Raw genomic sequence first — 21,599 nt, forward strand, 5'->3', positions numbered from 1 at the left:
AGGTTAACGGACCCATAGTGTTTTAAGAATTCCTACCTCCTCTCGTACCTGATGCATAATTCATAAACCTGTCGGTTTCCACCCTCCCACTTCCCCAGAAGTCCCTTCCGGAAGCCCGGGACCGCAGTTCTGAAGGTTCAACTTCTGCCCTTAACGGAACCCGCCTTCGCTTCCGTTGTGACGTCACATCCACACAGGGCTCTACCGCGTCGCTGGGCAGAAGCCACTTCCGCCCTTACTAGTCGTAACTTCTGCCCTGAGGATGTCGGAGCGCAGGCAGCGCCGGATGTGCTCTGCCGCTCCCGGAAGTGACTCGACCTTTGCGTTTCCCCCCCCTTTTCCCATTGCCGCCCCCCCTGCATTGCCATTTCCCTCCCTCCCCCCTTTTTCGTTTCCGGCGCTCCCGCCTTCTCTCCGCCGCAGCTCTACTCTGAGGCCGTGGGGGGAGGGAGGGAGGGAGGGGGCGTGGAGGAATCGGGGTTCTCGGGAGCACGAGCTGCAGCACCACTTCCGGGTGAGTGTTAGGGGAGGGAGGGAGGGAGGGGGCCACCCACTGCCTCGCGCCCCCGCCCTGCGGGTGTCTCGCGCGCATTCCGTGCGTGTGAGTGTGTGGGTCTGTCTCGCGCCGAAAGTGCGTGCCCGCGCGCACCGCCTCGCGCTCCCCCCCCTCCCCTCGCCCCCTGCTGGTCCTCCCGCCCCATTCGGCTCCCTCCATTCCCAGCAAACGCCGCCCCTCCCGCGCTCTGGCTCAGGCTCTGGCGCCGCCGCAGCCGTCGCCGCCGGGTGAGTCTCGCGCCGCTGCTGCCGGCGCGCGCCAAGCTCTCTGCTCCTCCCCCCTCCCCTTTTCCTTGGGGGGGCGTGGAAGGGGGGGGTCCTCGGTGTGACTGTATGTGTGTCCGTCCCGGAACCGGAAGTGGTTGTGGAGGAGCGGGCGATGGGGAGGAATGGGGGGGCTTAGGGGGCGGGTGTCTGTCTGGTGGGTGGCAGAGTTCAGCTCCCTGGAGGGGAAGGAGGGACGTCCCAAAGAAGGGTGTTTGAGGAAGGGGTGGGGGGCGACATCAGGAGGAGGCTCCCAGGGGCTGTCTCAGGGGAGCGAAGGTTTTCTGGGAACAGCTGGGGTCTCCAGTAGATAGACCACTGTGCAGGCTGAGGGAGGTACTTCTTGGCGCAAGGCCTTGGGTAGGCAGGGGCGAAGTCCTCGTAGAAGTGGGGGGGAGGCCAGAGGAAGTGGCTGGGCCTGAACTGGCACTGTGCCTGACACAAGGGCTTGTGCATCCCCCTAGTCTTCAGCTTTGCCTTCTGAGCCAGTCCTCAGGGGCAGGGGCCCTTCTCTTCTGCCACCTCTTCTGTTCTCTGACCCCTGGTTACCTGTGGCCCTGTGGAACGAAGAAGAACCAGTGCCTGAGCCCAGGAGTGGAACCCAAGCACTGGTGATAGAGTTCATCTTAGTTCCTGAGAATTGGATTTATTTCCCTGTATCCACATAGTGGGTGGCACTACACTCCTTATTATACGATTGCATCTTTGGATTGCTGGTTGGGGGTCCGCCTGCTTTCCAGACTAACTGCTGACAGTCCAAGAATTCCTGAGGTTCTTCGCAGTTCTCAGGTGGCTGCACCCTTACTGGCCCCTGTAACCCAGACAATTTGTTCACAGAAAGTTCAGGAGCCCTGGAAAGGAGAAGGAATAAGACGACAGGAGGAAGAGAGAGAGAGGGTAAGACAATTTTGGCTTAATGGCTTTTCTGGATTGGGGGGAGAAGGGGTCATGATTAAATGGGCTTCTTGGGGACACTGTGACAGAATTCTTCAAGTAATAGCAATTGTAATACTGGTGTTAGCTGGGAGAGAAAAATTATCTCCTGACAATACCCAGGAAGTTTTTGCGTAAAAAGGTAGCGCTGTATCTCATCCATTCCCACTAGTACTCAGAAATGAATTATGAAATGCTCAAGTGAAATCACTAAGCGGGGTTACATTGTGTCCAGAGGAGAAATTTATTCTGCTTTGGGGACAAATGGGCCCCAGTCTCCAGTGTGGTCCTTGTCGTAAAGCTTACGGAATTGTTTTCCTGTATTTGGAACAAGCAGAGTTGAGTTTAGCGTGGGGTTCATATTCTCAATATCGCAGTGGAGTGCTTCGGGTGGATCTGTTGAGTGGTTAGAATCTGACACAGGGTTATTTTAATTTGGTGTGTCAGGATGAAGTTTTCAGGAAAAAAAGAAACAAAAAACAAAAAACGTGGTTTGTGGGTAGTTGGAAGTAAAGTAGATAAAGTTGTATGGAGTGGACTCCAGAACTAGGTCTGCAAGAATTCAAAATATGAAGCTTGATGGGGATAGTGTGTTAGGTACTCTGAAAATGACAATGTTGAGACCCAAAAGAGTTTGAGTTCCAAGCTCATAGAAGTGTCTTCTAAGAACCGATTGCAGGCTGGTTTATAAAATTTATTTCCCATAGGTTTCTGAGCCAAGTTGATGATTAAATATTACGTGCATATCCCCTCTCGTCCAACTGCCCCGCCCCCTTTCCCCTGCCCACTTTATTTATTTATTTATTTATTTATTTATTTATTTATGGCCTCACATTTCCTGGATCCATCATTTATAATGGCATGGGCAGGACCAGGGGAACCACTGTGCCCTTCTTCCCACAGGGTACTGAGTACCATTGGTCCAGCAGTCCCCAGGATAGAAGTTGCTGGCTCAGATTAACAGCTGTGGGGTGGTAGTGGTTCTGTTGGTGTGTTTGGGATAAACCTGTTCTGGTTTATTTTGTACTTGGAAGAGTTCACAGGTAGTAGGAAGGCCCCAAGTTCTATTGGGATGGTCCTTCTTGAATGTCCTTAGAACTGGAGGAAAGAGATTTTGTTTCCTTACTGAGGCGGCGGGGGGAGTCATTGTCTGTGTTTCTTCAAGTTGTTAGCTAATATTGCAGCCTATCTACAATTGTGCTTTTTGGGACAGTTTTTCTCACTAGAGTGTCTGAGATCTCTGAGTCAAGTTCTTTCTGTAGTTGAATTTGAGCTGATTGTTCTTTGCATCTCTATTGTTTGTACTTCTAGTTGATGATTACTAAGCTGTAGGCTATAGATCTGATACTTTTGGGTAGTACCTTTGTCATTATGTGGTTTTTATGTAATTGTCAGTGATTGTCACTGGTAGTGCTCATCACGTGGAAGTATTTCTCTAACTCTCTTCCATTCAGGAACACTTCAAAGCATTTTATTTAACCCCCCTCCCCTTTTTTTTAACTGCCTCCCATCACCATATACCTTAGGAATTTGTTTTAAGGGGTTTATTCTCCTCCATCCTCTACTCAGATAGAAACTTAGTAGAATGATAAATTATTCAGAGTCAACCACTGATGTGGGACCTAGAATTAAATTCCAGAAGTCTTAGTTTCTAGGTTCATTCTCCAGCTACTGCACTTGGTTGGCACAAGTCTTTCAAGATTTTGTAAAAGTTTGTTGTGTTAAGAGAATATTGCTTTCCTGAGGAAATGCTGTGCTTTATTTGAAAAACAACAATTGTAGAGAATGTAGTAAGTACCAGGAAAGAGATGGTGGTCTTAACCAGGTCTACCAAAAACCACATGCTGCAGGCAGTGACATCTTTATTTCTGGATGGCGGGTGGCACTATGGAAGGGTGGACAGATGGACAAAGCTCTGGTGCAAGAGTTCAAGTCCTACTAAACGTTTCATGGGTGTTACTTAACGTCTTTTTTCTGCACCTCATCGGTGCTTTTGAGATTTTGTCTGAGATTGGAAAAGAAATATGTAGTTCTCTGACCCTCTGAAAAAAAAATACCATCCAACTTAATTGTAGTAAACCTTATATTAACAGGATAGTTGAGGTATAGTGCAATAGTAAAATTGAAATTAGAACTCAGATTTTTAATCTGCCAGCATTCTTTCTACCTATTGTTTTTCCTTCTTTCCTGTTCTTTGGGTCTATAATAAAAGCCTTTCACTTCCTTCCCAATGTAGGGTAAACTAGTTCTTTTTATTATTATTAAAATGTTGGCATAATCATCAAAAGTGGCACTCTATGTAGAAATGAGGTTTCCCTGTACTATCATTGGGCTTCTTCAGGTGTTAAGAATGTTGGTATATACCTGCTTGGATGTTGGGATGGTTTGGGGAGAGTTCCTCCATGAAAGATAGAAAGTTAATGGGGCGCCTGGGTGGCTCAGTCAGTTGAGCTTCCGACTTCGGCTCAGGTCATGATCTCGGGGTCTGTGAGTTCGAGCCCCACATCGGGCTCTGTGCTGACAGCTCAGAGCCTGGAGCCTGCTTTGGATTCTGTGTCTCCCTCTCTCTCTGCCCCTCCCCTGTTCATGCTCTGTCGCTCTCTGTCTCAGAAATAAATAAAACATTAAAAAAAATTAAAAAAAAAAAAAGAAGAAAGATAGAAAGTTAAGAGGTTAATTGGTAAAGTGGACAGTAAACAGCTATTTGAGTGATCTGGCACCTGTTGCCCTGTTACACAACTCCAGGGGGCGCCATTTACATGGTATTCTGGCAAGAGCCTTCCTTCTTGGCTCTCCATTTGATCTCATTTCAGGAATACAGAGATCTAAGTCAGCCTTTTTAGAACAGTAGTATAGCATTTCTCAGATGTCACTTTGCAGGCAAATATTGCTTCTAGTTGGGTGAGCAGAACTTTCCATGTACCCTTCTTTTGGGTGGACATATTTATCAGAAGCCCACAAGGCACATTTATCATTTTGTCCTAGGACTAGCTGTGGTTTTCTGATCTTCAGTTTTGTTCTCTTAAGAACCAAAGCAGAGGGACAGACTGGGTATCCAGGGAAGCAGAGGAATCTTTTATTCAGTTTATCCCTCTGGATGGTCTGTTCTTTTTACTCTGATTCCATCATTAAGGTGTTTTGTTTTTTCAATGTTTATTTATTTTTGAGAGAGAGAGAGTGCAAGCAGAGGAGGGGCAGAGAGAGAGGGAGACACAGAATCCACAACAGGCTTCAGGCTCTGAGCTGTCAGCACAGAGCCCCACGCGGGGCTCAAATCCATGAACCACAAGATCATGATCTGAGCCGAAGTTGGATGCTTAATCGACTGAGCCACCCAGACTCCTCCCGATTCCATCATTCTAAAATCAGTTATCTTAATGGCCAAGTGAAGTCTTACAGGTTGTGAACAGAAACTATCATCTTTAACTACATTTTGCTCTTACCAAAATTCCACTTTTGGAAACATTTATAGAGAACTACATGGAAAATGTATAATCCATTCCTGGACGTGTTGTAAATTTTAATTGATGCATCAAGTCATAATATCAGAGAGTATGTACTTCAGTTGTAGGGTTTGGTCTCTTGTAGCACCCCCATTCTTAACTGGCTCTTTGGTATCTGCATTCAGATCTCTTTTCTGATATTTACTGTTTGACTCTGTGACTTCAGTTTCTTCATTTGAAAAATGGGGATTACAGTACCTACTTCATAGAATTGCTGTGGTAATTAAATGATACGATAGTTGTGAAGTGCTTAGAACAGTGCCCTGAACACAATAAGCACTTAATAGATGTTGATGGTGATGTTGACCTTGTCCTGTCCTCCACATCACTTTGTATGTCCCCTTTATAAGAACCTGCAGGGTCTATTTCCCTCAGAAACTTTCTCCTGAGCCACTTGTAGGACAATATGAGTGGATGTAATCTTTTTTGGTGAGGAGGGGCATTGTACACAGGAATTCTATCTGAAGATATTATTTTCAGGCTTTCAGTTCCTGCCTCCTAAATTTTCACATCCGTAATGTGTTTACTTCCTTGACTTTTTAGGGGGAAATTATAATTAGATCCTCCTTTCTTTATTCTCTGGCCTAATTCTCTACTTCATTTCCACCGTATGTCATGACTTTCTGTATCATTTCTCTCAGCTCGAAGGTTAGACAGATGGGGGTTGTGGGTTATGGTTTGAGCCCCTAGCATTGTTTTCAAAATCTGTGTGTACAGAGTCCAGTGTCCTTCAGTTTACTAAATACAGAATTGCTTACTGGGTGATGAGTCCTATCTTCGAGACAATGGGTAGGTCCAAGATGTGATCTCTGCTTCCCAAAAAGCTCGGCAAGATTGGATCCCCTCAAACTGTGATTTGGTCATTTCTTTTTCAATGTTTATTTATTTATTTCTGAGAGACAGTGCACGTGTGCACGCAGGGGAGGGGCAGAGAGAGAGGGAGACAGGATCTGAAGTGGGCTCTGTGCTGACAGCAGAGAGCCCAATGAGGGGCTCGAACTCACAAACTGCAAGTCCATGACCTGAGCCAAAGTTTGACGCTTAACCAACTAAGCCACTCAGGCGCCCCTATCATTTCTTGATTTCTGTTGCCTAAGAAGGACCTGAGTTAATGCTGGAAGTTAATGCTAAAGTTAATGCTGGAAGGAAAAGGTTAGCACCTGTTTTGGAGACTGTTCTGATGTGTTTTATGAGTTGGGGAGCAGGATTTGTCTGGGGTTGATCCTCAAATCAGTTAATAATGAGCCTTATTTGTGTGAAGTTGTAGTCAGATTTGATGCATTCCTCTCCTCTGCTACTTTTTAGGAAAGAGTAGGTTGAAATTCAGTAGTGCTTCCCTTTATAGGTTTTATGAACATTGAGAGTGCTGTTTAATAGAGCAAAACATGTGATGAGATTTCTGGAGAAGGATAAGGAATGCGGTTACGTCTAGAGTGATGTCCGTTCTGTTTCTCCTCCTTTGTTACAGATCTTTCTTAGTTTCCTTAATCTACTTCTAACCTGTTTCTGTGTCCAGTGTACCTTCTAGCACTTAGTAGCTCTGGTATCTATCTGCCTCCAGAACATCCTCAGCAGGAACCCCCCATGGCTGTAAGCCACAGGTCCTTCTTTCCCACCTGAATCTTGGTTGCTTCTGGTTCGAAAAGCAGCATAACGATAATGTTTATTTCTTGTTGTTCGTCATTTCCCCATTCCATCAGTCTCTTACTCCCTCTTCACCTGCCTTCTGCTGGGCTGGATCCAGAATTTGGGGAAGCTGTTCTTGAATAACTGCAGTTAACATACGGTCTTGCTAGGAGAAGTGATCAGAGTGGGAAAATGAGCGGTGGGATGCCTAGGTTCTGTACCCATCATGATTCTGAGGGTTACTTTTCTTGCTTATTCCTCCCAAAGTTTTAGCTTAATTATCATCCACATACAGAGAAGAATTTGAACGCTTAGAAGCATCATGTGTGAGATATACAGAGCAGGAGTCTAGTACTGTGTATGTGTTTTGGTGCACTGTTGTCCCTATTCTGAATCCCTGTAGGTAGAGATGTGGGGTGCTGCTACTCCCGGCACTGGAACCCTCTTTTAAACTGGTAGTTCCAGGTTCTCACTGCTTGGCTTCGCATGTATGGTACCCAGTGTGGCACCGTGGGTGTTCTTGGACCTTGGTGGGATCAGTGGGGCATGGTCCCCAGGTAGCATCTGGTACTCAGAAAATATCTTGGTTGTGATTTCCTGCCAGTTTTGCTCTTTAATTCCCCTGCGCATTTTGTGTTCCAGCCTAGCTGTGTAGAACGACAGGTATGTCACTTGAAACTCTTTCCCAAGGAAGCTATGTTTGAAGGATAAAGGAAAAGAGCGGGGATAGGTACCCCGACTGTTTTTTAGCCAGTCAGTGATTTGCTTTGTGTGACCTTGGGTACATCCCTTCCCTGCTCATGCCTTCAGCTCCTCTTTTTGTCACCGAAGAAAAGTAATACTGAGTCTCTTTCTAATGGAAGACATTCTGTGGTTAAGCGAGATGTGTTTAAGTTCTTCCACCAGCATCTTGAGAAGGATAGGCTCTGTTACTCTGTTGGATTTCATGCTGAGTGGCTCTCTAGAACTAATATGGTAGATCCAGAGATCTTCACCGCAGATTCTCAGCCATGTGGTCAGGTCCTGAAGAGGAGGTCAGGAACTCCTCATTGTCTCCTTCTCGGTTGCCAGGTTACTTCAGATTTATTCCTCACTATGATGTGATCTCTCTTTCTTTCTTCAGGTAGAATGGAAGAATCTCACTTCAATTCTAACCCGTACTTCTGGCCTTCTATCCCCACAGTCTCAGGACAGGTAGGTGGTGGTGGTGTTTTTCTCCTCCTTCCCTATCATGTACTTTTTTCAACTTTTGAGTAGTGAGTTCTAGTACTGTGGAGACTGAAGCAAGATAAATCACGTGCTGCTTCACCAGGTCCCCCACCACCGAGAATTCTAGCGTTTCTGTTTTGGCTTCTCTGGAAGCACAAAGATATGAACTATTTACTCCTTGGAGGACGGACATCGTAAAGAGCTCGGGGAACAGACAAAACCAGGTTCTTTCTGAAGAGGCCGCTCGCCTCCCCTTTCCCTTTCTTTTAGATTGAGAACACGATGTTCATCAACAAGATGAAGGATCAGCTGCTGCCGGAGAAGGGCTGTGGGCTGGCTCCACCCCACTACCCCACCTTGCTGACAGTGCCTGCCTCCGTGTCCCTGCCCTCAGGCATCAGTATGGACACAGAGTCCAAGTCAGACCAGCTGACCCCACATAGCCAGGCGTCTGTTACCCAGAACATCACCGTGGTCCCTGTGCCGTCTACAGGACTGATGACTGCTGGTGAGCCACTCTGCTCTTCTCCAATCTGAGGTGTTGATCTTCCATGATCAGTACCCCAGGCTGGAGGGCTCCAAGGACATGGGGAGTGGGATATGTGTTTGATTACTCAATCACATTTTTATTAAGTGCCTACTGTGTGCCTAGCAATGCGCTAGGCATTGTGGGGGATACAAAGAAGTAGAAGATGCGGTCCCTGCCTTTGAGGAGGTGACATTCTTTCCTTCTCTGAATCAAGGAGTCTCCTGTTCTCAGAGGTGGAGAAGAGAAGGGAGTCAATCAAGGGGTAAATCTCACTGTTACTGGGGGTGGGGTGGGGACAGGGGTTAGGAGACCATTATTTTTCTATAGGGTTTGGGGTTTCCTATATACTCTGGGCTGGGGGGGCGGTGGTGAGGGGTTGATTAGACAATGATCTGGGGGGAAATTAAATAGGATTAGGATCAGGACTGGACAACATGACACCATCTCCTTTTTCTCCCAATCCTAGGTCCCGGTTTGGTAATCACGTCCCCCTCAGGCTCCCTTGTGACCACAGCCTCATCAGCTCAGACCTTCCCCATTTCGGCTCCCATGATTGTCTCAGCTCTTCCCCCTGGCTCACAAGCCCTGCAGGTGGTCCCTGATCTCTCCAAGAAGGTAGCATCAACCCTAACAGAGGAAGGAGGCGGAGGTGGTGGTGGAGGTGGCAATGTGGCTCCTAAGCCCCCTCGGGGCCGGAAGAAGAAGCGGATGCTGGAATCAGGGCTGCCTGAGATGAATGACCCTTATGTCCTCTCCCCTGAGGATGACGATGACCATCAGAAAGACGGCAAGACCTATAGGTAAGAGTCAGAGCCAGGGCAGTGAGGGGCAAGGATCACGGTCTCAGCTCACCTACCCCTTTGTGTCTTGCCCCGGATCAGGCTCCACGCCGACAGCTTTCCACCTCAGGTCCACTTGCATGTCAGGTGCTCTCTTGTGGGGGAGGAAAGTGGGGCTCTTAGCACTTCTCGAGTGACTCTTCCCCAGGATGCAGACCCATTTTACTCCTTCCCTTTTGGGGTAGTCAGCAGTGACTAATTTTTGAATGACATAATGGAGTTTCTTTCTTATGGTAAGGTGTTAGGCTGGCTTTCAGACTCTGTCTCCAGCTCCTTTTTGCTTTCTGCATTTTCCATTCCTATTTTTCTAAGAAACTTTTCTGAAAAGCCCCTGACCTTAACCTGTGTGCCATCCACTGGTTCTTGGGCCACATTTAAGCACTGACCCTGCATGGTGGGGATGATGGGAGGGGTCTCTATAAAAAGGTGGGAGGAATAAGATATCACCCTTTGGCCCTTGGAATATATGCTTATAAAGTGCCTGTTTGCTCACTTTCCAATTCATGAAAGTCATTTTGATTCTGGACTTCCCTTAAGTTGTCCATTGCCAAAAAAGGTGTTCTGTTTGCATGTGGTGCTATACGAAAATAATTACAGAGGTAGACTCCCCGCCCTTTGAAAGTTGCAAGTCTTTTAATCCCCTTGAGAACTATCAAGGGCCCTAGTGGGTTTGGGAAATTTGGTCCCGGTGTACAGAGTGGGATAACCACTGTCACAGCTTTGGTGCAGACAGGGGCAGATGTGCATGGCTGGGAGACTGGGTCTGTCCTTAGTGTACCGAGATGGGCAATGTTGTTCCCATTTTAGGAGCGAAGGGAACTGCGGCACAGGAAATGGACAGAGCCTTGGGCTCATGGATTCAGTTCCCGGCTCCACCACGAACTTGCTGTGTGACCCTGGGCAAGTCCTTTCCCCCTCTCTGGGCCTCAGTTTCCTCATCTGTAAAATGGGGAGAATTCTGTTTATGCCTCCCATTTGTTGGGAGTATATATCAGATAAGATTTGAAATGTTGGGAACTTCAGAAGAAAGAGATAAGAAATAGTTGTCATTTAGCATTTATTTTTATTTCTGCTGTATACGTCTACTGTGGAGAGTAGCCACAACTACAGAGTGTTTAAGTTCTTCTTTGTAAGTGAAGAGGAGGGGAGTTGCTATGTAGAAAGTATTGAGCATTGCAGAATCCCAGCCCATAATCTGAAAGTTCATTGCAGCTTTATTATTACAGGTGTATCCCACCTTATACAATAAAAGTGTTCCTGGAAAATGTTTACATCATATCATTTTATAAAGGTACCTGACAAGTTTGATTCATTTAAAAGCATCTTCTATATATCATTTCATAAAATGAAAGTCCCTTTTATTTTATATAAATCCGGATTTTTATGTATTTGCTTAAAGTGAGGTCATTGTGACATGGAGATACACCTATATAAAGTGTGTCGTTGTAAGACTGATGGGCTAGGTCCCTGACATCCTATGCTGCTTTGCACATGGATCAGGGTCCTCTGATTCTGTCAAGGGTTTTTTTTGTTGTTGTTGTTTTGTGGTTTTTGTTTTTTGTTTTTGTTTTTTTGCTTGCTTATTTTTTGGACCCACATTAAAGCTATTTCTGGACTTCCCAAAGTGTGTCTATGGGAAGAAATGTGAATATGCAATTGGAAGGAAGTCCTGGTAGCATTTTCTACACTCTCAGTGTATTGGGAAGTCTTGAGAGGCCCCACACCCAGGTGACTAAAGAAAACTGAAATTTAAGGGCGCCTAATTATATTCTAGGTGAATGGAATTTCTTCAGAAACTCAGAACTCTGAATTTTCAAAGCAGTCTTTTTAATCACAAAAAATCCCTATTTCCATGCATGTTTGAGTCAACCACATTCATTCCTGTGGTCAGTGACATTTGACTGAGTATTGTTGGACTAGGGTTCTATTAGTCTGGGCAAGTCAACTTATTTCTAGTTCTTTGTTCCCATCTGTAAAATGGGAAGATCAGTCATGGCCCCCATCTATCATGTGTTTTTGAGGGAAAATCAAGAGTATTTGAAATTATTTTTTAGTATCTTAGGGAAAAAAATGGGATGGTAATTCAGTTGTTATTGTGAACAAGGTCATTGCACTGTGTGCTTCCAGAAGGGCCCCATTAGTATGTTGGATGTGAATGGTGCCCCCTGGAGTTGTGCACCTAGCTATATGGGGTGGTAGCTTTTCTGCCTCCTGCTATCTGCCCACTGCCACAATACTCCTAAGTCAGATTTCTTTCCAGCTACAACACCTTGCATTAAAAGACTTGGACTCTTTTATCTGGCTTCATAGCATTTCACAGTTGGAAATACTTTAATGGTCACCTAATCCAGTTTCTTCCCTGTAGTTTAGTCTTCTACACATTCCTGGCAGATGACAGTCTGCCTCTCCTTGAATACCTCTAGTGTGAGGAATCTTTAAAATTAGGTTAGAATCATAGCTTTGTAGTGAATAGCTGTTTGCCCTTTGGCAAATTACTTAACCTTTCTGAGCCTTCGTGTTCCTTTCTGTAAAACAGGGATAATGCTTGCTAGGCTGTTGTGAGGAGTGGAGACAGTGTGTTTAAAGTGCCTAACGGGTGTGGTGCCCTCACAGTATCAGGCACAACAACAAATGGCAACTATGATTTTCATTACTCTGATCATTGCTGTACCTTCTACCTTTCGAGAGGGCTTATTTTGTTGCCAGTCCATTGTCTATGACTTTAAGTTTTGCGGATTCTCTAGTTGAACTTTGATGAAGAGGGTTATTTTCTCTTTTATAGTTAATTTCATACTAAGGGTGCAGTTGTGTGTTCCACACTCACACACAAACTATGAGCTTGTGTTTGAGTTAAAACGGTACATGTTGTTCCACTTGTCTGAGGAATTTTAGCAACCAAGGGAAATTATTTTGTATCTTCAGTACTGTTCCCCTCAAGTGACAATGTGTCCAGTTTCTGACTTCAGTGAAATGTATAGTAGCATGAGCTCATCCGTCAGCACTGGTATGTTAACATTAGTGCAATTGAATTATTAGAGAACACTTGGCTTACCTTTGTTCTGAGTATTTGCTGGCCCTGGAGGCAGATATGTATCTCTCCATTTTACAGACCAGAAAATTGAGGTCTAGATTGATGAGCAAGCCTGTAATCGAACACTGAGTAGAGCCCAGGTGTCCAGACTAACATTGGCTGTGTCCTTTGGGCCATACTAACTATAAACAGAACCTCCCCACCACCCATATAATGGCTGGGCAAGCCAAACAACAGCCAAGGATTGGTAAACTGGGAATTGGATTTCCTTCATAGTTACCAAGTGACCAGGGAAATAGAAATTGACCTTAACGATTGGAATTTTAGTGGAAACATTAATATAGGAGCCACACCTCCAAGTACCGTGATATTTTTTTTTCCTCTGAGGAATGCAGAGTTCTTTTTAGTCGTGATCTCAGTTATTTTCTAAAGATTTCTCCTGGGATCCGAAAAAAGCCGAAACCATCACTCTGCACCATCCCCAGCCCCGATGATAGGGAGAAGTTGAGGAGGAACCAAAGCAGAGGGACTTTTTCCCCAGTTGCCTGGCTTCCAGGTGCTGCCCTTTCTGCCAGCTCACACTGTGCACTGTGGGGTTGTTTAGGAATGAGAGCATTCCAGCTCACACACAGATAGCACTTCCTCGATAAAGGCTGAATAGTTGTGGCTTATCCTGCTCAGAGGCCTCCTTACTTGATGCTGTTGGGCAATGTCAGAACAGGAAGGATTACCAACCAGGTGATGGGGGAAAGTGTACCAGCTGCTGTTGATGTTATCCCCGAGTGCTGACTTGAGCTCCATGTGCTAGGGAAGAGGAAAGGTTTGGCATGGAAGCTCAGGCATGGAAGCTTGGAAGATTTCACAAATCTTTTCCTCCTCAGTGTTTGAGGGCGACAGCCCACTTCCAACAGCAACCTCAGCTCTTTGTAAAAGCGGTTCCCTCACTTTATCGCCAAGGGGCTCAGGGATGGTGGTGGTCGGTGGAACATCAGATGCACAGTGGAGGCCAGATGTATATGATTTCGAAAAGCCCCTTCCACGTAATTCCGATCCTTTTCCACCCCTATCCCTCTAGGAATCACTGGCAAAAAGGAAGTAGGAGAGAATCTGAGAGAAGACAATTATCTGAGGAGACAGGAGAGAAGCCCTTCTGGGGAATGTAGTCAGTTTGTCCTCATTATCGTCTCAGGAACTTGGGAGATACCTGAGAGATGTACTTTATGCATGGGAAGTTGGGGGAAGGAGCTCTCTTTTAAAGTCTGAAATAAAGTTACAGGCAGAAGGAAAACAGAAGTTAGCTGATATTGCTGGCCCGATGAAATCCGCATCAGCCTAGAGCCGATAATAAGATTTTCCTGTCTTTTCTGGTTGAATTCTTGTTTCTGTACACACTTAGGGAGTCCAGTCACTCAGCAGACATGTACTGAATATTTGTATTGTGTGGGTCTGTATTAGTTTAGTCTATAAAGAGGAGTAGAACAGATCCTCCCCTCAGGGGCCTTACAACATAGTTGTAGTAAGAGAGATCAGATAGGCTGGCTTCTGTGGAAGTGGAGGGAGGGTTCAGCAGTGCTCTGTCAGTGGGAAGGTTCTAACCGCTGCCCTCACTTGGCCCAGGTGCCGGATGTGCTCACTGACATTCTACTCAAAGTCGGAGATGCAGATCCACTCCAAGTCACACACCGAGACCAAGCCCCACAAGTGCCCGCACTGCTCCAAGACCTTCGCCAACAGCTCCTACCTGGCCCAGCACATCCGCATCCACTCAGGGGCCAAGCCCTACAGTTGTAACTTCTGTGAGAAATCCTTCCGCCAGCTCTCCCACCTCCAGCAGCACACCCGGTAAGGCTGCTCTTGGTTTTATCCCATCACCCGGCTGCAGACCCCTTACCCTAAGGCCACGTTGCCTGAGCCTTCTCTTCTGTCCTCGTGGTTTCTTTTTTCCCTTGTGACTTTGCCCTTTGGGAGCCTCAGTTCGCTCTCATTACTGTCTGTGAAAAATAAACTATGTATTTTAGCAGTTTGCAGGGGCCTGGGAAATTGTGGTCTCCAATCCCAAAGTCTGGAATGGTTTTTGTGGTTTCTCTCTTTGTTTGTGTTTGGAAATCTTCTGCAGAGCAGGCCCTGCTTATACTGTATGCTTCAGTTCAGAGCCAAGGTGTGCATTCAACTTCAGGTCCATGGGGAACAGGCGGTATTTGGTCTTTGTTGAAAGTACTGTTTGGAATCAGGGTATATGTGGTGAGTGTGTAAGCTTAGAACAAAGCAGAGGGCTGACAAGACTGAGACCGTTAAGGTTACCAGGAGCCAGGGGCCGCGGCTCTGCATCACCTCACTGCCATTCTAGCCACCGACGTAAGATCAGCAGCGACCTAGATCTGGGTGTCCTCGCCATTAGCCTCTCCAGGCCGGAGTATGTTTGGGAGGAGGGAGGAGGGGGTGCTCTCATCCGTCAAGCAACATCATTTCACCCAGCAGAGAGCTGAGCCCGTGGTGTCGAACTGCTTCCTCCTCCCCCCTTCCCTCCTCTCCTCTCCTCTCCGGCAGGATCCACTCCAAGATGCACACGGAGACCATCAAGCCCCACAAGTGCCCGCACTGCTCCAAGACCTTCGCCAACACCTCCTACCTGGCCCAGCACCTCCGAATCCACTCGGGGGCCAAGCCCTACAACTGTTCCTACTGCCAGAAGGCCTTCCGCCAGCTCTCCCACCTCCAGCAGCACACACGGTAAGGGAGAGTGGCGGGCTACTGCCCCCGCCCCGCTGGCATGCCCTCCCCACCCCCGCCCCGGACACACACAACAACCCGCATGCGGGGGGCGGGGGAGAGACCTGGCCGGAGGAGCATACGACTGGCGTCTGGGAGAAGAAGAAACAACAACCCTGGAGTGGACGCTCGAGAGAACCTTTCTGGGGCACAAGCTGCGCTGGGGAGATGCAATGACTGTGTGGCTTGGGAGGAAGAGACTCAGCTGGAGCAGAGACAACTTCTGCCTTCATTTCTCTCCCTGAAAACACCAATACGCACATGTTGCAAGATTTTCTCCTGGATGCCGAAGCAAGGGCATTTGGTTGGAGAAGACCATACCTCTAGCCCTTAGGGCACCATGTATGAACAGAAAATGTAATCAGACTTTTTTCGCTGGGTCTCAGCCTGGTGACACCTACAGCAATAAGCAAGGCTCTGAGGGATGCCAGGAATAGAGAAGAGAACGAAACATGTCTGAAATGATCACAGAGAACCGGCAAATGAAATGAAAAAGCTCCTGCTTCATAAGGATGCCCACTGTTTGTCCCATGAATCTGGAGTGACTAGGAGGGAGTGAACCTGCCACCTGGAAGAGTTGATGACATCCTTCATCAGTATGTCAAGTTGAACTGCAATCCAAAACTCTTACTGGCCAGAGGCCTTCTCACCTGGCTGTTTCTGGACATGGTGATCCCTCTCAAAGTGGTCAGATACCTTGTTTTGCGAAGAGGAGAAGTCGGGCTTTCCTCACAAGGAGACAGACTCGTCCTGTGATGTTTCCAAGATTTTATACTGGAGGTCCAGAAAAGCAGCTGGTCACAAAGATAGTTCTGAAGTCCCCGATAAGTAGCAGGTGTCTGCGGACCCTCAAGTCCTTGGCTTATCTCAGTGGAGGACCCTGTAGTGTTTGGGAAAGAGGTCAAATTGGTACTAAAGTAGGCATCTCCTGCCGTTAGGGGGCTGGACTCGGAAAAGCCCCAAGGAGTTTCCATGAGTATTAATATCACTGCTGCTCTCCATAATTAGCATAACTCTGCTGTTCTTTGACACCAGAACTTTTTCTGGGAGTGGTGCTCAAGGCTGAGGGCATAGCTTCTGGTTGTATTGTGGGGGCCAAGGAAGAAGTGTTCTGTGTTTCTTTTCAGTGTGTTCACCGTATGTTTTTGAACATTCATCAGGGACGGCTACTATAGTCGCTGACTTGTATGCCAAATTAGGGACTGCCTGTCTCTTGGCTGCCAAGCTGCCGGTTCCTCCTCCCCCGGCAGAGGAGCCCAGCTTGAACTGAGTGATGGAGACAGTGAGCAGAGATCAGGCACTATGGTGTGATCCGTGTCAGAGAGGAGCTGAGGCTGGGACCTCCTGGAAACCCAGCTTGAACTCCTGTAGGAGGGCAGGCATGACCTTGAGGAGGTTTGTGAACGAACTGATCCCTGAGTGGCCTTGCTGACCTCCTTTCCCTTTCTTCTTTTCTCATCCTATGCAGAATCCACACCGGTGACAGACCATACAAATGTGCACACCCAGGCTGTGAGAAAGCCTTCACGCAGCTCTCCAATCTGCAGGTAAATGTTCCACCTTCCACATGAGGCCTTGTGTCTGACACTGGGCTCAAAGTGCCATTTGACTAGTACAGTGGTTCCTGAACTTTTTCAGGACCTGTTTACACCCTTAATAATTATTGGGAAACCCAAAGAGTTTTTGTTGATGTGAGTACAGAGAATGTAAAACTGAAAAACTTGAAAGCATATTTAGTGACTCATTTAAAGATAACAAACCCATTGCATACTAACATTAACCTATTTCCAAACATATGCCCACTCCCCCCAAAATGGAAAGAATGGCATCGTTTTACACTTTGCATGTTTTTTAGTGTCTAGCTTACCAGAAGATGGCTACCTTCCTGCTGCGTTCAGTCTTTGTGACATTACGCATTGTGTGATCTCTGTACAGTCATGAGAGAATGAGCATGAAAAGGCCAACATAGTCTTATTATCATTTTGAAAGCAGTTTTGACTTTGGGGGCCCTGTGGAAAAGTCTTGGTATTCCCTAGTGTCCCCTCCGCTTCGCTTTGGGAACCACCGGGCCGGTGGAGCCAGTATAGCCATCCTTCTCACTTTCCAGGATCCTGGGATGTGCTGCAGGAGATACATACACCTCTTCCCTTTGCCTGTAACTCCTCAAGTTTTACTGAGCAGCTTCCCAGGGCGCCTGGGTGGCTCAGTCGGTTTAGCATCTGACTTTGGCTCATGATCACACGGTTCCTGAATTCGAGCCCTGCATTGGGCTCTCTGCTGTCCACACAGAGCCCGTTTCGGATCCCGTCTGCTCTGTCTGCACCTCCCCTGTTCACTCTTTTCCCTGAAAAAGAAACATTAAAAAAAAAAAAGGCAATTTGCATTGCCTTCCGATGGAAAGAGAATCTGGAAGGCTGACACCCAGCTCGGGGCTTTTCCATTAAGGTCACAGAGGCAGGAAGGAAGAGCCCAAGGTCCTCATCCTGATTCTTTCCTCATTTTCCCAGTCCCACAGGCGGCAGCACAACAAAGATAAACCCTTCAAGTGCCACAACTGTCACCGGGCGTACACGGACGCAGCCTCACTAGAGGTGCACCTATCTACGCATACGGTGAAGCATGCCAAGGTGTACACCTGCACTATCTGTAGTCGGGCATACACGTCGGTGAGTGCGCAGTGCCTTCCCTTTACTTCCCTCTGGGCCTGTGAGACCACACGGTCCACTTCGCCCCACCTCTCTGGGTAAAGAGCTGTTGCCTTGAATATGCTTGCTCCCTAGCTCCCAACTTAACCGGAATCGATAAAGAGAACAGAAATGACATAGACATGTAGCTCGGGAATTGAGGGGGATGCCTGAGCTCTTAAGCCTATAGAGAAAGATTGCTAAGCAATGATTCTTTGTTTTGTTTTGTTTCGTTTTTTGTGTTTTTTTTGGCTAAGCGGTGATTCTTAATTTTACTTAAATACAAGGCAAAATAATGCAACTTGCAACTTGCAGTTTTGGGAGAAAGATTTTTTAAATGGCTCCAGGAAAAGGTGGTAAAGTTGTTCCATTCAAAGATCTTTGAGAAAATGACCGCTTTCCCTGTGCCAACTGAATGCCCCCTGTGACTCCAAAGGTCTCCCTCTCCTTTCTGCCCAGTATTGAACACTGAAAGAGTCTTCTGGAAAGAATTTGCCCGTGGCTCCAGAATGTCCCCGTATAAGTATGGCTCTATTTGAAGTAAAGTAAGAGCCAGGATGCCAGTTATAAGTAACCTCTTTTCTTCTCTTTAATCCCTCAACTCTTTTTCACATCTCCTTCAGGAAACGTACCTTATGAAACATATGCGCAAACACAACCCTCCTGATCTCCAGCAACAAGTGCAGGCGGCAGCGGCGGCAGCGGCGGTGGCCCAGGCCCAGGCCCAGGCCCAGGCCCAGGCCCAGGCCCAGGCTCAGGCCCAGGCCCAGGCCCAGGCTCAAGCCCAAGCCCAGGCTCAAGCCCAGGCCTCCCAGGCATCGCAGCAGCAGCAGCAGCAACAGCAGCCACAGCCACCACACTTCCAGTCCCCTGGGGCAGCCCCCCAGGGTGGGGGTGGTGGGGACAGCAACCCTAACCCTCCACCCCAGTGTTCCTTTGACCTGACCCCCTATAAGACGGCGGAGCATCATAAGGACATCTGCCTCACTGTCACCACCAGCACCATCCAGGTGGAGCACCTGGCCAGCTCGTAGAGACCTGTGCTGCCACCCACTGGGAAGAGGGGAAAGAAGTTCTGGTCCCTTCTTTCTCCAACTTCTCTTGGTGGGAAAAGTCTTCTTCCTTGACAGGCCTTGCCTCCATCTCCTTGGGCCTCAGGCACGGCCTTCCTACACAGGATACCATGCTTATTCTCAACTCCTCTTCAAAAGGAATATCAGCCCTCCTGATTGGCAAAGGAATAAGGAGCTGGTAGTGTAATCCAGCAGCCTCCCCTTCCAAGCATAGCTTTTCAAAATTGGGGGTTGGTGCTCAAGGGAGGGATTTGCTATGACCTCATAGAAACGTTTCCAGTGTGGGCACTTACCCTCTCGTTACCCTCATAATCCTCAAAAGTTGGGGCTGGTGGAAGACTAGAGGCTGGTCCTCCCAGATCTCTGAGAGAAGGGAGCCCTAAATGCAACCAGCCTCCTGTTCTGTTCTTGCCTGCAAAAGAACGGAGGTTTCTCCCACGCCCCGATGAGCGGGAGCCGTCTTCCCCTCGTGGTCTCACTTCACTTCCTACCTAATGCTGGAAGAGGGAGATTTCAGTGGGGGTCAGACCCCCTTTATTTGTAAAGGGGCAAGGGCTGAGATGTGGTCCCCAAGGGGCCAGAGATCCCCAAAATGGTCAAGGGTGGCTTAGAAGCGTGGGTTATGGTTTTCCTTGGGGCCTCCCCTTCTCTGCCAGCCAAGGCCCTATACTCGGTCTCCCAGTCCCAAAGCCAGAGGAGCTGTGGGAGCTTTGTGTTCTTTATGAAAGCCCAAAACAAAGGGTGTTGCAGAGAAGGGAGAGTTCAGGGCAAACACAAGGACTGGACTTAGCTCCCTAGGTGCCACGGTCAATTGCCGGACACGGATTTATATATAAATATATATATAAATATATATATATACCCACTCATCACGGCCATCTTTGTTGTAACCATTTCTGTGTTTATAAATGCATTATCTCTCAGAATTTTCATATTTGATGTTTTGTTTATTTTTGTCTTTTTTGTTTTTCTCCACCCTGTCTTCTGGCCAATGGCATTTTTATTTCCTTTTGCCCTTTTTGTTTGTTTTTAAACCATGGCAGATTTCAGAGAAAAGACAAAATGAAAAAAAATCAGGAAATCAGTTGTTATAAAGCAATTTAAAATGAAGAAAAAAAAAAACTTATGTACAAACCAAGGGGTGTTTTTAGAACCTTGTATAGAAATAAATTCGTGTAAAAGGATCAGAGGCAGTGGAGCTACTGATGTGAGCGAGCATGGGAAGAAGCTATCTGGGGAGATGTTCAAGGACAGTACTAAGGATTTACACTAGAGTGTGTGTCTGTGAAGAGTGAATGCTGTGTGATGAGGCTCTGTGTGTGTGTCCCCTAGTGTAAAAGGGCACAGCTTTGATAATTCAAGTGAAATCTTGGTTTATGAGAGTTTCTACATACAGATCTTGTCAAGGGGACTGTGATGCCTAAGTCTGTGACAGCAAGGTTTCAGTCATGTGTTAATAAAACCACGAAGCTCCCTGTCAAAGAAATAGAAACATGCCCTCTTGAAAGGGCCTACGCTCCTGCCTGAGCATCACTGGGCTCGGTTGTAATTCCAACTGGCAATGTGTGTACATACATGTATCTATTATCCTATCCATATATGTAGGTTTGCAGTGGTGGAAGCCATAACCAGAACTGAGTAGCGAGGCAGGACAGTTGTAGTGCTGAGCAGAATGTGGTCAGGAAACCTGGACTTTCGCCTTGGCTTTACCGCCAACCGGTGTTGACTGAGAAGCTTCAGCCGTTAAGGGATTGGACTAGATCACCTCCAAGATTCCTTTTTGAGAATTAAAAACCTTTAAGCACTGAAAAAGTTGTGACAAAGCGCCCAACACCCAACGGTGTGGCTGTCCTCTGTGTACGGCTGGGGAACTGTGCTCATTACCTGGTGGGATTTGTATAGTCAATGAAATGATGCCCACTTAAGTTTTGGGCTCAGCTAGTCTGTTGGGTGGACATCCAAGATCTCTCAATCTGTGGTGTGGCACTAATGAATGTATCCCATATGACAAAATATGTCCGTGTGTGTTAGCTTCCTGAATATTACTTTTTTCGCCTGCTCTCACCAATTGCTGAAAATGCCCTGACCGTCCTATCTTCACCACAAGTATTAGAACCAGAATCTACTCTTTTTAAGGATTCATTCACACTCACTCGTAGCAGGAACTCTATGAGGTAGGTCCTGTTATTCTCACAGAGAAGGACATAGGCACAGAGATTAAATTGCTTATCCAGGGACATGACAGAGTGGTCTTCTAGATCCAACTGCTGTATCTTACCACCTGCTCAGTAGTAAACCTGAGGTTTCACCTTACCCTTCTTCACATACTTGGTCTAAATTAGGTGGTTGAAAATCTGTATCATTAAAGCCCTGCCCTGCGGCATTGATAATTATCAAGAATTTGTGAGGGGTGACAATCTCCATAATGCGATTTTACTAACGCCACTATTAGGTTATGTGCTTTGAGTTGTCTCCCAGTATGGTGGCAGTCAGTCGTGCACTGGATTGCTTTCCATCCTCATAGAGGATGAGTCCTCATGAGGAAGAGTCCTCAATCTGTAGCTGACTGGGACGACAGCTGTCA

At 47.0% G+C, this 21,599-nt stretch overlaps 1 protein-coding gene across 12 annotated transcripts; it reads left to right on the forward strand.

Annotated features, from left to right (window-relative positions):
- The first annotated feature begins 346 nt into the window (after positions 1-346).
- On the forward strand, positions 347-19,941 carry ZNF384 (zinc finger protein 384). Of its 12 annotated transcripts, XM_019464687.2 has the most exons (13): positions 347-514; positions 722-783; positions 1,657-1,716; positions 8,005-8,075; positions 8,361-8,598; positions 8,834-8,881; positions 9,086-9,419; positions 10,266-10,358; positions 14,107-14,331; positions 15,037-15,219; positions 16,727-16,805; positions 17,766-17,924; positions 18,566-19,941. In XM_019464687.2, the coding sequence occupies exons 4-13, from the start codon at positions 8,010-8,012 to the stop codon at positions 18,974-18,976; spliced, it is 1,836 nt and encodes a 611-aa protein (XP_019320232.1). In that variant the 5' UTR covers positions 347-514; positions 722-783; positions 1,657-1,716; positions 8,005-8,009; the 3' UTR covers positions 18,977-19,941. The 12 variants fall into 12 exon arrangements, with proteins under 12 accessions (XP_019320232.1, XP_019320234.1, XP_019320231.1 ...); XM_019464689.2 differs by lacking the exon at positions 722-783; XM_019464686.2 differs by lacking the exon at positions 347-514 and having other exon boundaries at positions 543-783.
- Positions 19,942-21,599: the final 1,658 nt, after the last annotated feature.

The sequence above is a fragment of the Panthera pardus genome, unplaced genomic scaffold (genome assembly GCF_024362965.1).
Source record: "Panthera pardus isolate Hobbes unplaced genomic scaffold, ASM2436296v1 HiC_scaffold_6, whole genome shotgun sequence".
Taxonomy (NCBI): Eukaryota; Metazoa; Chordata; class Mammalia; order Carnivora; family Felidae; genus Panthera; species Panthera pardus.